Source organism: Triturus cristatus, chromosome 11 (assembly GCF_964204655.1).
Source record: "Triturus cristatus chromosome 11, aTriCri1.1, whole genome shotgun sequence".
Taxonomy (NCBI): Eukaryota; Metazoa; Chordata; class Amphibia; order Caudata; family Salamandridae; genus Triturus; species Triturus cristatus.
Window position 1 is genome coordinate 1,120,490,730 of NC_140594.1, and position 21,083 is coordinate 1,120,511,812.

General features: G+C 46.5%; 1 protein-coding gene across 3 annotated transcripts in view; it reads left to right on the forward strand.

Annotated features, from left to right (window-relative positions):
* RUBCN (rubicon autophagy regulator) overlaps window positions 1-21,083 on the forward strand; it is a 199,422-nt gene that overhangs the window by 119,050 nt on the left and 59,289 nt on the right. For 2 of the 3 annotated variants that reach the window (XM_085635661.1, XM_085635662.1), the window contains 2 exons: window positions 10,918-11,013; window positions 20,068-20,183. In XM_085635661.1, the coding sequence (XP_085491787.1) occupies window positions 10,918-11,013; window positions 20,068-20,183 (212 nt within the window). The remainder of the gene's footprint in view (window positions 1-10,917; window positions 11,014-20,067; window positions 20,184-21,083) is intronic. The other variant, XM_085635663.1, reaches the window with a different exon arrangement.

Genomic DNA, 21,083 nt, shown 5'->3' on the forward strand with positions numbered 1-21,083 from the left:
TGATTTATGTAGATTGACAGCCCCCCAGAAGCTCTCCCGAAAATGTTTCGTTTTATAGCTGTGGTATGTAATTCGTAGAAGCCGTGAAGAATTGATGGTTTGGTGGCCCAGGTCTCTTGTAGGCACAAGATATCATTATCACGAAAATAGTTACTCACTGAACTGTACTCAAGAAGTCTTTTTAAGCCAGCTACATTCCAGGACATCATGGGCAGCTGAATGTTATTTTCCGGAGTTCTGGTGCTGAACAGATGGCGTGCAGGCTTTTTAAGGTTAGAGGTGCCGTCGTGGTTGCTGATCTGCTGGACAAGACCTGGTGCCACCCCCGGGGGTATGGCTTGGCCTGATTGCGTGCACTGTCCTGTGTTCGGAGGTACTTGTAATCCTGAATGTGTGGTACAGACTTGGCTCTGCAGCTAATTTTTTTGCTTGTAGGTCGCACACTGTCCCCTTTAGGACTGAATACATTTCCTTAATAGGCGATGGTGCAGCTAGCACGTGCGGATATTTCTCTGGGACGGGAAAAGCAACATAGATGCCCCAGTCTGCCATTTGCGATATTTCTTCTGGATTTAACCCCACACTGGTATGACGACTCAGCCCTATCGAGGTTAATTCCCCATGCGTGTCACTGGTGAGGCGAAGGAACTTGACCGAGACTAGTTCATCCGAATATGTTTCTGACAGCATCGGAATATGTTTGAATAGACTAAGTATGTTGCCCCTATTTAAGATGTCAAGTTGCCCTTTGATGAGATATCTAGGCGTGAAGATTACCTCATGTTTTTTTTGCAGACTATACTTAAGTTACTGCCTTGCTCTACTTTTTGATGAATGTTTAAACCGGTATGTAAGGTACTTTGATTGGCACTTAGGCCTATATCGCACTGACCGGTTTCTAAGCTGGCCCTGGGATTTTGTGTTGGCAGGGTGGTATTCAAAGGAGCCGATGGGAGAGGGCCCTGGGGGGCGCAGATCCCGGTGTCAGATCCTTGTTCCTTGGGCGAACTTAGTTGATCTTTGTGCTCCAAATTCTTGATGTTTGGTGGGGGAACTGGTTGAGTATTTATTGCTGTACCTGGTAAGCTGTGTGAATCCCCCATTCGGGGAATTGACTGTAATGATCTTTCAGTCGTTTGTTTGGCTTCTGATGAAATTGATACTGGAGATTTTTCGTCCCTCAAGGCATGTTTTGCAGTGAAAATTGGAAAATTCCGGATTTTCCCATTTGCGGCTTGTGATATTTGATTACAAGTTGACACGGAGAGGGCAACTTTTTTTAATTTCCTTTGTTTTTTTCCTTGTTTCCTTAGCTTTTTTTTGGCCCTCCTTGACAGAGGTACGTCCATTCTTCCCTGGGTAGAATCATTGCTTGCAAGCTCTTTGGCTAGGTGTATGGCCAAGGCTGAAGTTGAGACCTAGTGAGCTGATGTGAGCTTTGGTGAATGTGGATACAACTTGCTTGTCAGGCTTTGTTATAGGATTACTTGGGGAAATTGTAACCAAATTGGCTAGATGCTCTGCACTGGTTTTTTGTGGATGCCGAGCCACTGTTATTTAATTGGCAAGTAGTTCCATCTGTTTGTTTCTTCAATGAGGCTACCAAGTCTGTTAAGATTTTAGGGAGTGTTGCCCATTTATCGATGAGTTTAGTGCACGTGCAAGTACAGAGTCGATTGTCCAGCGTATCACTAAGCTTGTTTTCTATAAAATCCACCTTGTTGTTTAACTCCACCAAGCGTTGTGCGATTGTAGATAGCAGGTGAATTTGCAGCTCCATTTTATTGGACTGCCAAAGTAGTGCCCTTGCTGTTGATTGATGTGTTACGCCAGTTAAGGTAGGACCAGGGTCGTTTATAAAGCTTCTACTATTTGGACTTTGGCAGCTTTGGGTTGGCGAGGGAGAGGGCCGAGTATCATTGGCCATTCTGAGGAGTTTTGGGGTAAGCTCCAAAGTTCTTTGTATCTTTGTTTCCAAGTTCTGTAGAAATATTAGTGATAGGAACCCGCAAATTCCTTGTTGTGCTGGTGTTACGGTCTTAATTGAACTAAGTCCTGATGGCTCTAAAGATGACATCAGAACGGGGGCTGCAAAGTTGCTTGTTGGTGACAGTGCATTTGAACTGGGACAATCTGCTCATGTTTTCCAAGAATTGGAGCAGTGGTGGTCCCAGGTACATCGGATAGATCAGTTGCTTGTTTATGTTCATTTCCCGGCCAAGCGCAGGATTGGCACTGGCGTCTCCCAGTTTGAGTGCTCTGGTCTAATATTGCAGAGGATTGAATATTATGAGATCTCTCCAGGAAGGGGTTCATATCATTGCTGGATTCAGTCCTTACTGGTAAGTCGATCGGGATGGGGGGATTCTTATAATTAAAAGGACGTTTGCAAAAAAATTGGGTAACAAGGCCTGCTTTTGGTGACTTTAAAAATGACTTCTGATCAAGGACTGTGTTCCTTGAACTCCTTAGGTTTCTGGGTGAGACTTGAGTCGAGGGGTTTGATTTTACAAGGACATTTCCTTGACTTTGGGAAGCTGTTTTATTTTGTTTTTGGCATCCTGTGGTTGAGGCCCAGCTGTCAATGTGTTTTACCCCGGTAGTCTTTTCCCTCCTCTGGGGGTAGCTGATCGCAAGAAAGGAAGGCTTCAGCAAATCAACAAGCCGCCTCTCACCCAGGGGGCCAGAGGAAGTCACCCCTCTGTGCCTCGGGCGTACCTTCCTGCAGCCTCCCAGAGTCTCTGCTGCACACTGGGCACCGGCGAGGCACTTCACCTCCTTCGGTGATGAGTCACACGACAAGAAAGAAAGAGCCTCAGCGACTAGCAGCGACTGCCGCTACCACAATTTCCCCGCTGCTGCTGTGCCAACCAAGGTAACCGCCGAAGCCCTGGAGCTGGATGCCGCTGGCACCAGACTCCGCGTAAACCCTGGCTCAACCTGCAGCGTTACGGTGTTTCGGAGTTGCGAAGGGTTAGCGAATTTACCGGGCAGAGAAGTGACTGGAGAGCGTAGCGGGGCCAGCAAGGGAGACGGTTAGCGGACAATTAGCAATTTGGCTGATTTTGCTGGTTGGCGGTGACTCGCCTCCGCTTCTTGCCTCTGCTGCAGTTGCACAGCTGCTCTTCTACTCCGGTGCTCCCTGCTTTTTCTGCGCTTCACTCTGGTGGCCCCAGCTTCTCGCACCCCCAGCTGCACAGTCTCACCTTTCCTCTGAGCTGCACAGGCTCCGGCGGTTTTCCCGGCCCATCTCACTGTACTTTAATTGGGCTTGTTAGTCCCCCTGAGCCTGCTACTGCTGTACCCACCCCCGCTGCCAGACACTGTCAGTTATCCGTTGACTTACGGACGTGCTCCTTCCCGCTGCGGGTGGCTCCTTGGGGGGCTCCTTGCTCATGCCGGGCACCGGGACGGGACAGGCGCTCACAGCCACCTTACGCCAGCTCGCCTCCACCTCCTCGAGTTCCTGTGGGGTGCGGGGGTCAGGGGGCAGCATTAACCTTAGTCCCGGAATCAGTGCGGCTCAGCGGTTTACACGTGATTTTCACCGTGGCGGGTACCTGGCTGATGCGGGCGGGTGGGGAGCGACGGGCAGATGGCGCTAAGGGAGCGAGCGATGAATGTTCCACAAAAGCTCAAGCTCCCTGCTCCCAACTCCGGAGTTCCAACACCTGCGCCTGCTCAAACACCTGCGTCTGCTCCGTCAAGCGAGCAAACAGCTTCCGTCCCCCACAACAGAGGGAGTTGTCAGTCAGTTGGTGCAGGTGAGAAATCTCAGAAATACTGTGGACACTTGTTCTAGATTGCATTCGCTTCTGTACCCTCCTGTTCAGGTTCTACATCAGTTGGAGTCCCCCCGAGCCTATACCTGTGCCCTCTCCTTTTTTTACAAGACAATTCTTTCTTTGATTAAATAATCTTTTGGATTAGCCAAGCAGTTCCTTGCTAATGGTGCCTAAATCGATTCCTCATTTACAACTTTAGCAACTCCGCCACCACCTCTAGTCTCCGATCTGACTGCTTCCTATTAATCTGCAGTTGGGTGGCTCCTTAGCTCCCTCTTGTAGAACATGCTTAATATAAAGATCATCTATTGGCTTACTACTGTAGCAACTACCTCTTTACCAAACTCTATCTCTTTCCCTCAAGAAACTGACGCCCACTTCAGCTAGGAACCTCTTCATACTTTCCAGTTTTGCTAAATAAATGGATGATTCATAAATTATGCATCCACAGCAGCCATATAAAGTTGTAAATAATTGCAAGAGCCGCAAAAAGGGCCCCTTATATACAGCTGAGGCTTTGATCAACACAGTATTCCTTCGAAAATTCACCTATCGTAGCAGCTAAATTGATGGTTTCTGTACAACCTACTAGATCTACCCCTACCTCACCCTGTCACCACCACGTTCGCTATCAACTCAGAATAGAGGTCCGTACAAATTATTTAATCCTAGTTGACAAATTTATCAATTGATGGTTTCAAACTTTTCTCATTGTAATCCTTGCTTGCTTAGTCCTCGCCTTACCCTAAGCTTGGCCAATCAAAACCTCCTAGTCCCTCTCCAAAACTCAGGCCCTCCTTCGAGATTCTAGTCATTCAACTTCCCTAACCCTCGTGGACAACCCACTGCCTGCTCATCTGTGTGCAGCCTCATTGCTCTATGTGGCCTGGTGGTGCAAATGTTTGTAGAGGCCTTACACGGAACCTGAGATGCGGATAGTTTTTAGAATGTGTGCACTGCATCCTGTGATGCACAGCTTTAGAAGGGTGTGCACTGCATCCTGTGATGCAGAGCTTTAGAAGGGTGTGCACTGCATCCTGTGATGCAGAGCTTTAGAAGGGTGTGCACTGCATCCTGTGATGCAGAGCTTTAGAAGGGTGTGCACTGCATCCTGTGATGCAGAGCTTTAGAAGGGTGTGCACTGCATCCTGTGATGCAGAGCTATAGAAGGGTGTGCACTGCATCCTGTGATGCAGAGCTTTAGAAGAGTGTGCACTGCATCCTTTGATGCAGAGCTTTAGAAAGGGTGTGCACTGCATCCTGTGATGCAGAGCTTTAGAAGGGTGTGCACTGCATCCTGTGATGCAGAGCTATAGAAGGGTGTGCACTGCATCCTGTGATGCAGAGCTTTAGAAGGGTGTGCACTGCATCCTGTGATGCAGAGCTTTAGAAGGGTGTGCACTGCATACTGTGATGCAGAGCTATAGAAGGGTGTGCACTGCATCCTGTGATGCAGAGCTATAGAAGGGTGTGCACTGCATCCTGTGATGCAGAGCTTTAGAAGGGTGTGCACTGCATCCTGTGATGCAGAGCTTTAGAAGGATGTGCACTGCATCCTGTGATGCAGAGCTTTAGAAGGGTGTGCACTGCATCTTGTGATAAGAGATGTAGAAAGCCTTGTTATTGAGTTAGAGATGCAAGTGTTGCACTATGATCCTGTAATGCAGAGGAGTAGATGGGCAGAGAGTTCACCCTGTGAAGCAGACGGTGTAGAAGGCTTACCACCAGAGGAGCTGTGATGCAGATGGTGCAGAGGGCCTGGCACTGGTTCTGTGAGGCAGATGGGAGGGAGGCCATGCACTGGACTCTCTAATGCCGATAGTGTATTGTGATGGGTATTCCTAGACGTGGGACCCGTGCTCACTACGCCACTGGAGTCAAGCTATCCTGGCTGATGACGGCTGATAGCCAGAAACCGGTCCTAGGATGCTTGATTCCGGTCCAGGGAAGACATGGCTTGGCAGTTCGGGCTGGACTGTTCCCATGAGGCACAGGGTCAAGACTGATTTGCATATGGCCATGTCTAAACTGGGGTGGTGTAGTGGGCAAAAGAACGATGGATTTAACCCAGATCTCTTGACTGGGGGAGAATGTCTGCATTGTCAGCATTCCGTCCATCATTTGTTTGTTGTAACGATAGTGTATTGTGAAGCATGCCTATCGCTGGATGGTTAGGCTGCAGGTCTTTTAGAGAGCCTTCCACTGGGCACTGATAATTTTCATCTGCAGCAACATTTGCAGCACTATCCCCTTACTAGGCCTCTTAAAGATGGCTTCTGTAGCAAATGTGCCTCCCTACAAAAAATTGTTCAAACTAACAGTGCGCAAAGCAACAGCTCTCATCCTATCTGAGGAGACATCTTCAAATAGCTTCATTGTTATAGCAGGTGTTCGTTCTTTTTATTGTTGCTCTTCTGGCACACTTTGCATCTTTTCTCCAATGTACAATTGGCATTACTTGGGCAACTGACTTTGGCAAATTCACTTCTCGCCCCCGTAGCATGTGTTTCCTTCCAGATGAACAGTGACGCAAATAACCATCATCCCCGCTAATACACGGGCACAGGAAGTCGTCCACCAGAGCAGGTGCTTTGGTGACATCAGACGAGCAATGACTCCCAGAGGAGTTATTTGACCCAAGTTGAGGCCCAAAGAGTAACATTAATTAGTACTTTAATGTTGAGCTTGAGTACAGTGAAAATTAGCGAGCATACTGGTCCTACAAATTTAGAATAAATACCAAGGGGAGTCACATTTAGTATGAATGTCAAACAAATTGAATTTAAAGAAATTAAATACAAAAGAAGAAATTAAACATTTATTCCATAAATATTTATACAAATATCAAAAAAGGAAAGATTTGCATCTAACAACTGAACACAAAGTATACAAATATAGATAGATGCACAAAGTGCAAAGAAAATGCAATGTTACTCATAAAGTCTATACAAAACTACATAAGACTTCGATAATTCATGAATAAATTAATTAAACAGAGCAATCTCTTCAGGACTGCATGGCTGACATCACACACTGGCTCAGGCTCAATTCACTAATGTTTAATGGGGATAAGACGTAGATACTCTGTCGTGCTGCCCACACAGGTCCTGGAGGCTATACCCCCCTCCACCCCGAATTTCTGACCTGGATTGTTCAAAGGGCCTGTTGATCCGGTCAGTACATTTCTTAACCTGAGAGACACTTTTGATAATAAATTTAGCGTGGAACCCCATGTAAATAAAACTACTGCAAAGCGCTTCTGAAAACTCTTAGGAAGATCCTACCGTTGCGTCCATCCTCTGCTAGAGCCTTAGTCATATTTATTGTTGTTCTTAGTCGCTTGGACTATTGCAATGCATATTTTTTTTTGGACGCACCTTATTATCTCTTGCGTTTTCTCTCATGGGTGCAGATTGCAGCCGCTAAACTTGCGTTGAACACATCTCGGAGAGCCTCTGCATCTTTGGCACTAAAGGAGGCTAGGTCCTGTACCTTTTCAAAAGAGGTTGAGTAGATATGTTCCTAACAGATCTCTTCTTTCTGCATCCGCTAACTTGCTCCATGAGTCCAAGTTTAGGAAATGCAGGCTATGTGGCAGGACATTTATGGTCCACTCTACTAAGCTCTGGAATTTTCTTCCTTCCTCTCTAAGAGCTGACTGACATGTTAAAGTTTAGGAAAGCGCTCAAGTCCTGGCTGTTTCCCAAGTAACTCTACAGAGCCGTCTCTTCCCCGTAATGCAGTCTTTTGTTCTGTCTTATGAGTCCTTCATTTTTTTTTCCATGTTCTTCCTCTAACCGGGTTGGCCAGCGCCAGGATAACAGTTGGTACCAGAGCGCTTTATAAAAACAATAAATAAATAAGCCTATAGGTAAAGAGGCTTGAACTTCAACAAGTTAATCCATCATTGAGGCCATCTTTACGAAAAATGTGTCCTCCCATTATTGTATTCTTCATAACTATAAAGTAAAAGCATACCTTAAGACCTGAAACACCTCTACCTATTTTCAGGGCTTCAGATTATCTTTATTTCAAAATGTTGTTGCATCTAAATAGGCCCTAAAATATTTCCGTCAAAGTGAATTCAAATCAAAAACATTTTACATACTTGAGTGAATAAAGGAGATCTTTATATAGGTGTCTGTCTACAACCTCACCAACAAGGGGGCAAAAGAAAGCCCTGACAAACAGCAAGTGCAGCCTCCTGGCCAGAGGAGCAGCTTGTGAAATGCCCCATCTCTTAGGGTCTATTGGCTCTGAAGCCCACCCCATCAATCCTAGAGTCCACTGCCTTCATCCTACCATGGAGGTTGTTTTGTTACCAGAGTAAAACAATCACAACTATCACATCAGTTTAATTGGAACCTCTCATGCCAACTTATTTTCAATATGCACCATCATATGTCTGTACTTTGAAGATATCTTGTGACACATTTTTACATCAACCTCATTATATAATACTCTATGTGAACAACATCTTTCATCCTCCAAACTAGGGCGGTGTGTGTGCGAGTCGCTTTTGGTGCACACATGATGGGCGGTGCAAATCAGGTAGTTCGTGGTAATGGAGATATGTAGGGCCTGCAGAGGTTCCTGATCATATTCGAATGAGTGAATGTCTAATTCCTTTTCAATTAGCAGTAAATCACACACAGATTTTCCATTTCACACCTTAAACGTAACGTATTGCACTCCATGTGATATGCACTGGAAGGACAATAAGTACAACAAGCAGCTAATTCATGTTGCAAATATCACCCTACACCATCCTGCCTGCCCAAAGACCCTTTCATCCAATCCCAAACACTAAACCATGCCATTGGTGTGGAAGATTAAAAATCACCCATTATTTGTGTGCATTCAAGAAACAAAACTCGAGCCCCTAGAGTCAGTTATGCCTATTTCCCTGGTGAAAACATCTCTCTTGTTTGTGTTTTTTTGCCCCAGTATTTCCCTTTGTATGTATTTAAGTGCATGGAGTACATGTCCTAGTCGCCCAGAAAATAACAGATTTGTGCTAGTCAGTGTCAGCTGTTGGTAATAAAAGGTCGGCAATAAATTACAGAGCCTTTACTTGACATTGCTGGTTTTCAAGACATGTTGCATGTGCGCAAGGGTGTGTGTATATGCATGCATGCACGCATGCGTGTGTGTGTGTGTGTTGCATTCTACTTGAGGCATGCCTTTGTGATGTTGTCTAAATGCTTTGAGATGGCGGACCATGATGGAATTTGCACGTTAAACAAGCTCATTGTGTAGTGTAGTTCCTATTTCCTAATAGGCTCTGCGCATTGGAATAATATACCCTATAGGTTTGGCATAGGACTGAGGTCAGTATGCCCCTATCGAGTATATTAAACTTAATTACTTTGTGCCAACTAACTCAGAGGCCACTAGAAACTCCTTGTAAACAAGAAGGGAGTTGTTTCTAGCAACCGCATAAACATGACAACTTCGTTTCCCTTTAGAATCGGAACACTCTCAGAATCGTGGAAACAACAGATAACAGTTTCACTCTGCTAATCGTGCATGCTTAGTTTCTTCAGAGCTACACAGAAAGAATAGACGGGCATATCAATAAAAGGATTTATTGAACAGTCTTGTTTCTCGTGTAAGAGATATGAGCTGTTACAATCGTAAGACAGTATGCGAGATAGATTATATACAGCGTAAGCAGTAGAAAGAAATGATACTGCGCTAGCATTATCTTTTAGCTATGACACATATTCATATACATAAATAACACAAGCTAAAATCGTGAATACTCATAAGATGCTTCTCTAACTAGTTCTATCCCAGTGTACCTAACCTAAGTGTAGTACAAGGTAAGAAGTAGGTGATGTATGCTATAGTATGGTATGCTATAGTCTGGTGTGCTATAATATGGTATGCCAAGAGTCCCTCTAGGTTCTAGTCAGCTCCATACCTTTTAGAATGAGAGAGGTGGGAATCTCTTTGCGGGTCTCGAACTCTAACACCCCACGAAGGGAGTCAGAACACTGGAAGCTGGATTCTCTGCGAGCAGGGATGACAGCGTCTCTTGTCAGTGCGTAAGGCCGGGACTCTGGCTCCTCTGAAGTCGAGGTCTCCTCCTACTTGCTTGGGCAAGGGAAGGTATATTTATACCTGGTAGGTGCCTGGGAATGTTAGCATTGATGTAAAGTCGGGCAGAGGAAGCTGTCAGGAATGAACCCTTAAGGAATAACAGTTCATGCATAATAAATGAGTTCTTGGAGAAATCAATAATCCTGGGCTAGGGAAACTCCCAAGAGCTTACGGGTCTGGTTTCTAAGACCTCGTTGTGACGGGGTGGGCGGATGTAGGTGACCATGCCTGTATTTGGATAGCATCGCTAATGCCTAAATAAGGACTGGGATCTTATGTCTATATAAGGGCAATGGGAATTGTGCCTATATAAGGACATGTTTCAGGAAAACCTATATACGGACACCTAAAGCGGAATACAACAATTGTTGTTTGGAGTCGTCAGAAGACTGTTTAGTGGGTCCCACCATTGACTGTGACATTGTTCTGGTCCTGGTATTAAAAAGCAATTGTTGATGCGCTGTAAAGCTGTGCTCGCTTACATGCCGTTCATTCATTGTCTCTGGTGAAACCATCTGAAGGGAAGTTAGAGCAGACTGGCTATGTTGTGAATCATCATGGGACATATCTGCATGTTTCCTCCCTGAGAAACGCTCCATGTTCTTCACAGGGGCGAGTGGTCAGTCTACAATTTCTGCAAGGGACTGTACCAGTAATTTGTATGGGATCTGCACATACCTTTCAAGCACTACCTGCATTCAATGTTGCTAAATGAAATGTGACTGTGTGCTGAACGGCGCAGGTTAGAGTCCATGCATGCAAGGCTGTAGACGCTTCATCTGCATGTGATAGTCCCCCTACACTCCCTGTTTAGCACTAGCATACTAGGACCCTTCTCGATCACCGGTGCTGATAATGGGATTCTGATATGTGGTCCGAACCAGCACCACGCATGGTTCACACGGTTGCAAGTCATCCTGCCCCATAACGTTATCATGCTGCTGAGTCTGACCGTCAATCCCTACCAGTTCCAAGACGAAAGACTAACACTTTTTGGGTGTTTTTGGGGGTTTCTGTTTTTTTGCAGAATCCAATGGGGAATTATCGAAAAGGAAACCCGGCATGCCCTACAGTGCTCAGAGCAGTGAAGCCAGCAGCCAAAACTCGCAGTGCACTCAACGCGGTGAGTAGTGAATCCGCAGGAGTTAAGTCTGCTTCCTTTCACTTGTGTCCTCTCCTGTGGCATGTTCCTCATTCTCAAGAACACGGGTGTTGTCTGAAGTTGGATCCTTTGCCCCTAAAAGACCAGAGGCATGAACAGTTGTTGTTCCTGATGGATCTGTTGTCTGTGACTGTCAGCTTTCTGAGGGATCCTCCCATGCTGTTGTGTTTGTTAGAGGGAGGCTTGAATCAAGGGGCGTCTGATGGTTTTTCACTGAAGACCTTGGTTGCGAAAGTGTGGCAGGTGTGGAGTTAGCCACGCTAGGTGCATGTGGATTTCTTTGGGTCTAGTGGTCCGAGTAGGTTGAGTGTCCCTTTCACAGTACTTGTATGCTGCTCTGCTCCTTATTATATGATTCTGTCGGATTTGATATGTTTTCCTGCACAGGTGACCCAGGTGTTGCTGCGCAGCGCAGGAGGGTTTTGCGCCACTAAACTCTAGAGGTGCACCTGAAGTGTAATTTCATGCAATATTGTTGACTACCCGTCCCATGGCCAGGCCAAGACATAGCTAGCACTTGGTGGCAGCCGAGTTGTAGTCCTTACCTTCGCCCCAAGCTGGAGAATTACCAACTAGCTCTCTGTGATGAAGTGTGTATGACGTGTTATGACTACCTTCTTACCATCCTCCTTGCATCAGCCATTACAATTATCACACAAAAGGTGATATGAGGAATGCTTGCCAAAAGTCTAAACAGCTGCCGGTCACTCAGGATAGCATTCCATTCCATAGTTTTACAGCCACTGCTAGACAAAGGCCCTCCTTATCCAGATCAGTACTGACCCTGCTCCTCATGGGAACGGTTCATCCTAAACTGGCAGACGAGGCCCTCTCCAGAAGGGAACACAGGCAACCCCAGGCCAGTTTCGGCCTTGTTAGGCCTCATCAGTGAAGTATACTTTGAATCCTGTGGCACAATGAGCAATGAACTCGCGTCTGGGCATATCCTTGGCCACTAAGGCTACAAGCCATGTGCTGCGTGTCTGGTTGTGAATTTGCATCTACCTCGAGAGCACAGGAAGATTTCTTTTGTGGTCACTACTTTTCCTCAACAGCGCCAGTTTTTTGCAGGGCAGAATGTGGCCTGAGAAAAGAAGCATGCATACAAGGTACGGTGGCAGACAGCATGGCCACTGAAAACACCTTAACAAAGGAAATGGGGGTGCCTACCCCACCCCTGTGCTCCTACAAAAGTGCTGAGCACAGAAACAGTCACTGATTGGCTCCAAAGGTGTCTGGATCAGACACACAAAACCAGTGGCCATTATAGTGTTCCTGCTTCTCACTAAGGCAAGCAGAGACTGCACGCTTTGGAACACTGGTTTGAGGGGAACTAGACCGTTCATCCATGGCAATCATCGAATGTCAAGTGTCTTCCTTAAAAATAGTGTCCGGCTGACTTGTCACTGCCTCCCACTGGTTCTGTACATAAACTGGCCTCTGAACCAGGTCAAGAAGTACACCTACTGATTTCAAGGAGCGTGTGCACAAGCACAGGGGAGAGGACAGAACCAGATGCAGGAAGCTTGACTCTCCCTTAGAGGAAGACACATGCTGCAGGACTGCAGAGAAGACCTGCTGTTGCTGAGACCCAGAGACATGGAACAACGCCTGGTGAACTGAGTATTTCCTTTATTCCAAACAGAGGTAATGGCTCTATGTGTTGCCATGAGAATTGAGTCTGCAAATAAATGTCAAATTTGGAGGCCTGCTGCTGATGCCCAAGACTATAATTAATGCAGAAGAACAGTTGGTGGACAGAATGCTGAATAATGTCCAACATTCACCCCAGTACAGAGATCTGGGCCTAAATCCATCATTGTTTTTGCTCACCATGCCATTCCAGTTTAAACTCTGCCATATGCAAATCAGTCTTTACCCTGCTCCTGAAGGGCACAGTCCAGCCCGAACTGCCAAGGCAGGTCCTCCGTGGACTGGAAACAAGCATCCTGGGACCCCGTCATCAGCCAGGCTAGTTTGACTCCAGCTGCATGGAGAGCACGGGACCCACGTCTGGGCATACCCGTCCCACTTAAGGCGAAAAGTGCAGCAGACACAAATGATGGGCATAATGCTGAATGAATCATACCTCAGTCGAGATCTGGGTTTAATCCATCGTTCTTTTGCTGACTTCGCCGCCCCAGTTTGGACCCAGCCATATCAGAACTTTAGTGGACGCATTGTTCGTGTGGTGGCTATACCGTGACCAGGGAGCCGGCTTATCAAGGAGGGGCTGCCCTACTTCCGGCAACACTCACGGAATTTACAACGTGATTTATAGATTTCTGTGTATAACCTGACTCGTACTCGAAACCTGACTCGTTTGGGTCTTGCTTTATCGTGATTCCTGACATATTGAAGATACTACCGGTCACCACTTGAGATTTGCAATTATGATGTTATGATTCTCAAATGATTTAGTGTTGCCTAGCCTTGATAAATTCTGCATACGTATTGTGGTGCAGACGAAACACGTGTTGGCCTGATTTCAATAATTTGCTGCTTGGGAAATTTCTTATAAAAGAATAAAAAGAAGATGAATATACATCACGAACGGACATTTTTCTGAAAACGCAAGCATTCATGTTTTTGTACTTTAGGCGAAGATCGCCAAATATAACTGTGTCAAGCAGTGCTATTTCTGAATAACTTCCATTTGTATATGCAGGTTTATGACCTGTTAACAAGCACTGTTGGGTAATCGGTGCTACCAGTTTGTACAGCACCCCTATTCTATAAACTATTTAAGCGCTTAATTATCTATGCTAAATATTGACGGGTATGTTTTACTCGAAGTGCGGCTCATCCCTGTTGAGGGATTGCTATTACCCTCCATTTTCAATTTAAGAGATCTGGGTTTAATCCATCGTTCTTTTGCTGACTTCGCCGCCCCAGTTTGGACCCAGCCATATGCAAATCAGTCATGACCCTGCTCCTCCTGGGAACAGTTCAGCCCGAAGTGCCAGGCCCTCCCTGGACCAGAAACAATCATCCTGGGACCGGTTTCGGGGCATTATGCCCCCTGGAGCATACCATGACCAGCTGCAGGGGGTTAGGAACCTGAGCTCTTGCAGTCTGCGTTTTAGCAGTGGTATATCCCTCACTCTCACGGGATGGCGGGGACAAGACTGGCTGAGTCCACTCTTGGGGAGCCCTGGAGAGCTTCGCATGCTATGCCTTTGGTCAGGTCAGGCAGTGATAAGATATCTTCACAATCGTCCAGGCTTCACAAACAAGTCTTCACAGAGTACATGCTGCAGCAGAAGCTGGAGTTCCAGGTAGGGTTGTGCGGAATTTGCATCACTTGCTTTTGCGTAATTATGCAAACATTTGCCAACATTTTCATTTAGTTTGTGTTTTAGGGTGAAATCTGTGATTATTTCCACTTTGGGCGCAAGGATGCGTTTCGTCCTAAAAAAAAGTGCAAAAATAAAATTTGAGAACGTGTTTGTGCTGTCACTCACTTTGTTCCTGTGCGTTTGCTGTCCATTTTTACCACGGACACCGCGTAATTCGCAATGTGGCGCAATAGTGCAACATTGGGAATTTCGCATAACGAGCGATGTAAAGTTACAGAAATTCTGCTAATTTCGCTGCCAAGAGGCAAATTTCGCCCTTCCAAGTTCTGTTCTGAATACGGAGATTACCCGCACACCCGCTATGATGCCCCGTTCTCCTTTGTGCCTCTCAAAGAGCAGGTCCCTTCCCGTGGCCTTCTTCCTCAGGGCAAACCGCTAAGCTGTGCCTCCGATTCCGCCCTTCCCTCCCTGCTGGTGGACAGGGCCTGTTTATATCAAAAGATGATCATACCTGCCTGGCTCGGAGCTCAGCTGTTATACAGAAATGGGGCACTGGACCCAGACCAAGGAGAGAGTAATATTCACAATTGGACCTGTGAAGTGATGTCTGTACTGTGTGCATCTTCCTGTGAGTGGTTTCCGGCTGTTTGCATGCCAGGAGCTGCACAGTTACCCCGTTGCCTGTGATGGGAGGTGTCTGCGCCCACTGGGTTGGGTGCCAGACCCAGAGATCCTCTAGACAGCCAGAGGCTGCCGCGGGCTCGGCTCTCCGGCCAGGCCTGGCCCCCGGAAGCGCTGCTTTGGCAAACATCCCGCCTCCTTTGTAAAAGTCTTTTGTTCCAGCCACAGGCTCACCTGTGTAAACTCGTCTGGTCCAGGGAAGAGACGCTGAGGGGTCTTTTTGCTTCATTTAAGGTGAGTGAATTCAAAACCACACGCAACACTAGATTTACAAGGGATGATGCAGGGAGGTCGACTCAAGACGGCGAAAAGGCCAGCTCTGCCAGAATGATGAAATGAGGAGCAGAACAGAAAACGGCTCCTACATCAATAACATTTCCCACTCTAGCAAGCATTTACGTTTGGGCAAGGGTGTAACGTAAGCCCCTGCAGCGCAGGTTCGGGGCTTGGGGGGGAGGGGGGGTGGCATTTTTTAGGGGAGGAGGTCGGTATTAAAGCGTTCTGCAAAACAGGGCTTACTAGAATGGGTGCTCACTGACGACTGTGTTGGCTGTTTATTATTTACTGCTCTTTACCACCTTGGAGTTGGTTACTTATCTCCGACGCCCCCACACCCCCCTGCAGGAGCGGCCGGAGGAGGTCTACAACCAGCATTGTTTGGCAGTAACGAGGGGCGGGGGTGCCGGGAGGGTTACACCGACCCCAGGGCCGCGGCGCGCAGCTACCAGGCCGCGCTCCTGGAGCCGTCATGCAGCCATGCTGGCTCCCGAGGTAGGGAGTGTCCGGGGCCACATCTATCGGAAGCTCCTCCGCGATGCCTCGGGGCGGGGCCCCCAGGTGACCCTGGCCCCAGAGGTACGGCCCTCCCTGGAGTCCACTTGTTTGCACTGTCTCTTGCCCTACCGTGCATTCAAGTTCGCTATCTAGCTGCTTTATACATTTTATGTACATTTATCATCTTACACACACACACGCGCGCACCCCCCCCCCCCCCCCCCATCATAAAGTACACGGGGACTGAATTTTCCATAATCTGTTATCACTCGCAGCAAAGCATATCCGTGTGAAATATATTCTGCGACATTTCGTGCAGCTTTGTGACCACAGTGGTCTCTTTCAACAACAATTGAGCAATTAATCGTTTTATTCTCACCTCGGCCTTCCACAGCACTTTCCAAAAATTCTGTGGTTTTGTGTCTTTCCTGGCCCATCTTGTTAAAATTCTGTATAGACCTAGCAGAAATGCGCAGACTGAGGTGCAACACAGTGCTTTGGAGCTCCCCAGTGTTGTCTAAGCGCTTTTTCTCAGGCCACTATGAATATGTGACAGTAAAACACAGGCTTGTTATTAGTCTTCAGGATTTTACCACACAGGGTTCACAATCTTATTACTTTTTTCACCTTTAAAACGATCTCCGTTTGTTGTGTTAATAGGGCGCCTTACTGAAGGTGAAATGTTTCCAGTCGTCTACCTGGATTTTTCTTTTTTCTTTCTAAAGCTACTTCTTTGCCTCAGATGTGTTTGTCGGAGAATGGGAGGGGGAGGGGAGTGGGAGTGAGGATAGGCGCCAGAGGTAGTGGGCCGTGGGTGTGAGAGTCTGGTGAAAAGCGTGCGTAAGTTTACTCTACACCCCCTCTTTGCTGTCGGTCCAGACTTCTGTGCTTTGGCTGCAAGCGGCAGGCAGCAGCGGTTTGTCATCAACTAGGAGGTGTTGGTCAGAGGCCCCGCCTCCCTGTCGAGGCGGGGGCGGGTCCATCCTGCTTGGAAGCATTGTCTTCCGGCACCGGGGTCGTGCTTGATTGGTCTCCTGCAGGTGTCGCTTATGCACATCTGTCTGTAGCCTTTTGTCTTGCAAAAGATCCAGAGGTTTAAGTGGGTTAAAGGCAGCTACCCCTTATGGCTGGGGTGGGGACTCCAGTTGACCCCCCCCCCATCTTGGGGGTTACATTGGGGTTATGCTCAGGACCCCACCCTCCAGTTTGGGGGTGCTTACTGTTTGGAACCTCTTACACTGTTGCTACCAAACTGAAACCTCCCCATGGAACTTCAAGGGCTTCATGTAATGGACGCCAGCTGCACAGAGTGCCAGGGGACTTCCGTCCGTCCACAGTTTGCCGTTGTTTTATAGCCCTGCAAAGGGTGTAGTGGGTGGATTCTCTCCAGACATAAGGGGCACCCAATCGTTTCATCCTAAGGCGCCATTGGTTTGCAGATTCTTCTACTATGGCTAGTAGGTCTAATCCAGCTGTTGCCTAAAGTATAGTTCTCTCCTTGTCCACCACCTTTCTAGAGGAGGCAAGAGCTCACAGCTCTGCCCAGCTATACTCTCCAGTGTTGCCGGTTGTAGTACCGACCCCTTGGTACGATTATTTTGTGCTTGTATTGACTCCAGAAAGAAGTGCCAAAGCAGCTGCTGAGAAAAGATATTGTTCTAGGAGCAGAATTCTGTTGCTGCTTCTGGTGTAGCTGTCCTGGAACTAAGCTAAGGTCCAAAGCACAAGTCAATGTCAAAGCTGATGCTTTATGTTTGGAAGACTTGACATTGAGTTACCCCAAAACAGAGGAAGGCTGTTGTCAGAGAGTAGGTAAAACCATGGACCAATTAACTAAAGCCTAAATGTGGGATAAACTTGACTAGCTAGCTTGGCCTAGAACAAACAGGATCCACAGGCCAGCTGACACGAACCAAAACAGCCAAGGGTTGTTGCCTCATAAGAGAACCAAGCGCTCAACTCTCCCTCAGTCCACAGCACTGTAGAGTCACTGCCAAGTAGTATCCCCGTGTCTGAGTCCGTGTTGGGGAAGTGTGTATCCTGAGGAGTTTCCTTAACTCCCTCTTTGAATACTCGCCTAACCTGTATTTCTCTATTCGGATCCATAGAAGAGCGTGAGGTTTTTCACTTGGGTCCAAGTCCACTGTGGTGCCTTCCACCATATGGGTGACACTGATCGTGTGACGGTTGAAGTACTATTCAATAATCTACGGGGCCAGAGTTAACTTGTCGACAGTTAGTATAGCTCTGTCCCTGAGCCAGTTGATTTCAAGATAGAGGCTCCTGAAGTTTTTTCAATCTTCCTTTGATGGACCCAGTGTTGCGCCATTTCCTTGAACCGCTGGTACTGTGCAAAGTGCCTTTGACCAGTTTATCACGAGTGGACACCCCTGAAGAAGGTGATACTGCCAACCAGCAATTAAACACTTTGTTTGCTTGATAACCCCCCTATTAATCATTAAACAGCTCACTGGACCAGCCAGAGCACTCTCCTTTTGCGTTGTTTCCATTTTTGGGGGGTGGGTTTTTGATTAGTGATGTGCGAAAATATCGCAGTAGGATTATTACAATCCTCTTGGCTTCTGTAGGGGCTTGGGAGAGGTAAGATGGGTGAACATTTGGTTTTTGAAAGTCCTGCGTGGCTCTTTAATTCATAGCTATGGTTCCTCTTTGGGGAACAGAACTTTTTTTTATACCTCCCATGATCTATGGCTTCCAAACTACCGGTCACCTGATCACATTAATTAAATACTGCAGTACTAAATGGTTTTAGCGCCTTTACCTCCAGGTGTTATTAACTATTCTGATTCGTATCTCCCTCTCGGAAGGAGCGTTAACCATTGGTTTTCTTTATATATCATCATTGTAACTGGCTGGTTAACATATGTCAGTAAACACCTATTCATTGTATACAGTTTAGTCCTCTTCTGGCTGGACTGAGATTCACTGTGTGCGAGCATGTTTTTTTTGTGTTTTTTTTGGACTTCCAAATGGACGACGCATGCTAGATTAATCCTTGTGAGCCTGTGCTAACAACTATTGTTACCAAGTCAAACATTTCATAGTAATGCCCGGCCAGCCTAGTTGCAGCTCAGTGTAAATCTAGGTTGAGGGAGTCCAGTGGGGTGCAACGATAGCCATGATGGCTAATGCCCAATAAAATCTTAGCTCCCTCTGAATCTGGGGAATAGGCCTGTCAGTGGCGTTGGGTTCAGGTGGCACGGTTACTAAACTGTCCTTTCCTGGAGAGCCGCGTCGCTAGAGCAGTCCTGCCAGAGGAGAGCTGGTCATGCAACCTAAGCTCTGTTGAGAAGGCCGGGATCGCCATAGCATCTAACCTTGGTTTACTTTACAAAGACTGCTCCGCTGTAATCCCCAAAAGTCTCGGTATGCGACCTGGTCTTTTCCAAAGAAGGACTTTCAACAGTTTCATTGTTTCCAGAGAAGGTTATGCCTCTTCATTTCTTCTTTCCATTTGCAGTCTTGAGGGACTGCTGCATTCTCATTGGTCGTAACCATTCAACATTTTATTGGCTTTTCTTTGAAGTCTCCTTGCCCGGCCACATCATTCATAGTTTTTATCGGAGAAGTGTCAGTCTTGGCTATAATCTTCAATCTTTTCGGAAGGCATTGACTAATATGTTTATATTTAAGTTTATAAGGCTTCTGATCCATATAAACAAGTAAAATAATACAGTCATAACAAATCATCTATATGACACATTGCATAATGGAACCCTGGCAGGCAAAAAGGCTGTCGACATCCTCATAATATCATTTTGAAAGTTCTCATTGCAGTTAAGAGATTAGCAGACAATTGTTATTGGATCACTTGCTGATCAATATGTGAAATAAGCAGAGAGGAACTAATCTTTAAAAATTAACAACGCAAACACACAGCCCTACATAAAAGGTGATTCAGGAATAATCTCCCCCTTCCAGAACGAAACCCCCACTGAATGATTCGCAACAGCAGACAATCTAAAATGTGCCACAAGAACAAGTAATTGGTGAACGCGGGGCTATTGTAATACCCTGTAACCAAACATAAAATATATACATTGTTCATTTAAGCAATTGGATAGATATACATCCATTATTCACTTTCTCCCCAACTCTGAGTGGCTTAAGTAGGATCATTTTGTTTTAGTAAAAACTGTGTTTTAACTCCTCAATATGTGACCCCATTCGCCTGACATCTGTTGGGATGTAGCTGTGCTCAGTAAGTGATTGTGATCTGTCCATTGTCGCTCCTTTGCAGAAGGCTCCCACTACCTCAGCTCCGGGGAGGGGATGTTCCGGAGGCCGTCCGAGGGGCAGTCCTTAATCAGTTACCTCTCCGAACAGGACTTTGGAAGCTGTGCAGACCTTGAAAAGGTAAGGAGTAGTGGAGGAGCATGCACACGTTTGGCACTGGAGCCTGTAACTGCAGCTTCTGCCAGACCTATATTTCTACCGGGTGTCCATAAAACCATCTATGTGGAATATCTGCCGGGGGGGCGGAGCAATGACACAGAATGGTCAGGAAAAAGGCGAGTGGATAGCAGATGTTGGGAATGCAATGAGGTCCTTTTACACCTACACAGTGCTTGGATTTCAATGTGGTGGTCTACAAGGGCATTAATGATGGATCCCCTTTGAAACCTGCAATGTCTATGGGTAATATGTTAGCAGAGCTGCTGTTGGTTGAAGGAGACTTTACAAATTTCAAAACTTGCTAGATACCTGCAGTAGTTGATCCCATGTCTCTGGGAGCAGCAACGTAACAAAAAGTATTGTAAAAACAGATGCATCTCTTTTGAGCTATAAAAATGCATCTTCCAGGTACCTTGGGTTGACTTGACATCTGTTACATTATCACATCACACGCATTCGATTGGTACAATATCTCACCCAGGTCCTGTGTGCTTTAACCTAAACAGATACATGCCTATTTATGTGAATAAGACAACCATGTCCTTCTAAACTGTTCATTCTCCTCCCTGGTGCAAAACCGTAGAACTTAGAGAGCAGCTGAATACCAAATTACCTTTAAATTTGTTGGTTGATTCTTCTCACATGTAAGATTTGGCTGTGTCGCTGCCATGCCGTTCACCATAGCAACCTTTATAGCCACTGATCCCAACCATTTACCTCATGGGCAGGCCATTCCGTTTATAGTAAATTTCTCCATTAAAAAATTGCTTTCAATATGAACGATGATCTTTATCTGCTTCTTCAGTGTGATCACAGGCTGGATGTACGTTCACCTGGTTTTTTTCTGGCTTGCGGTCTTCG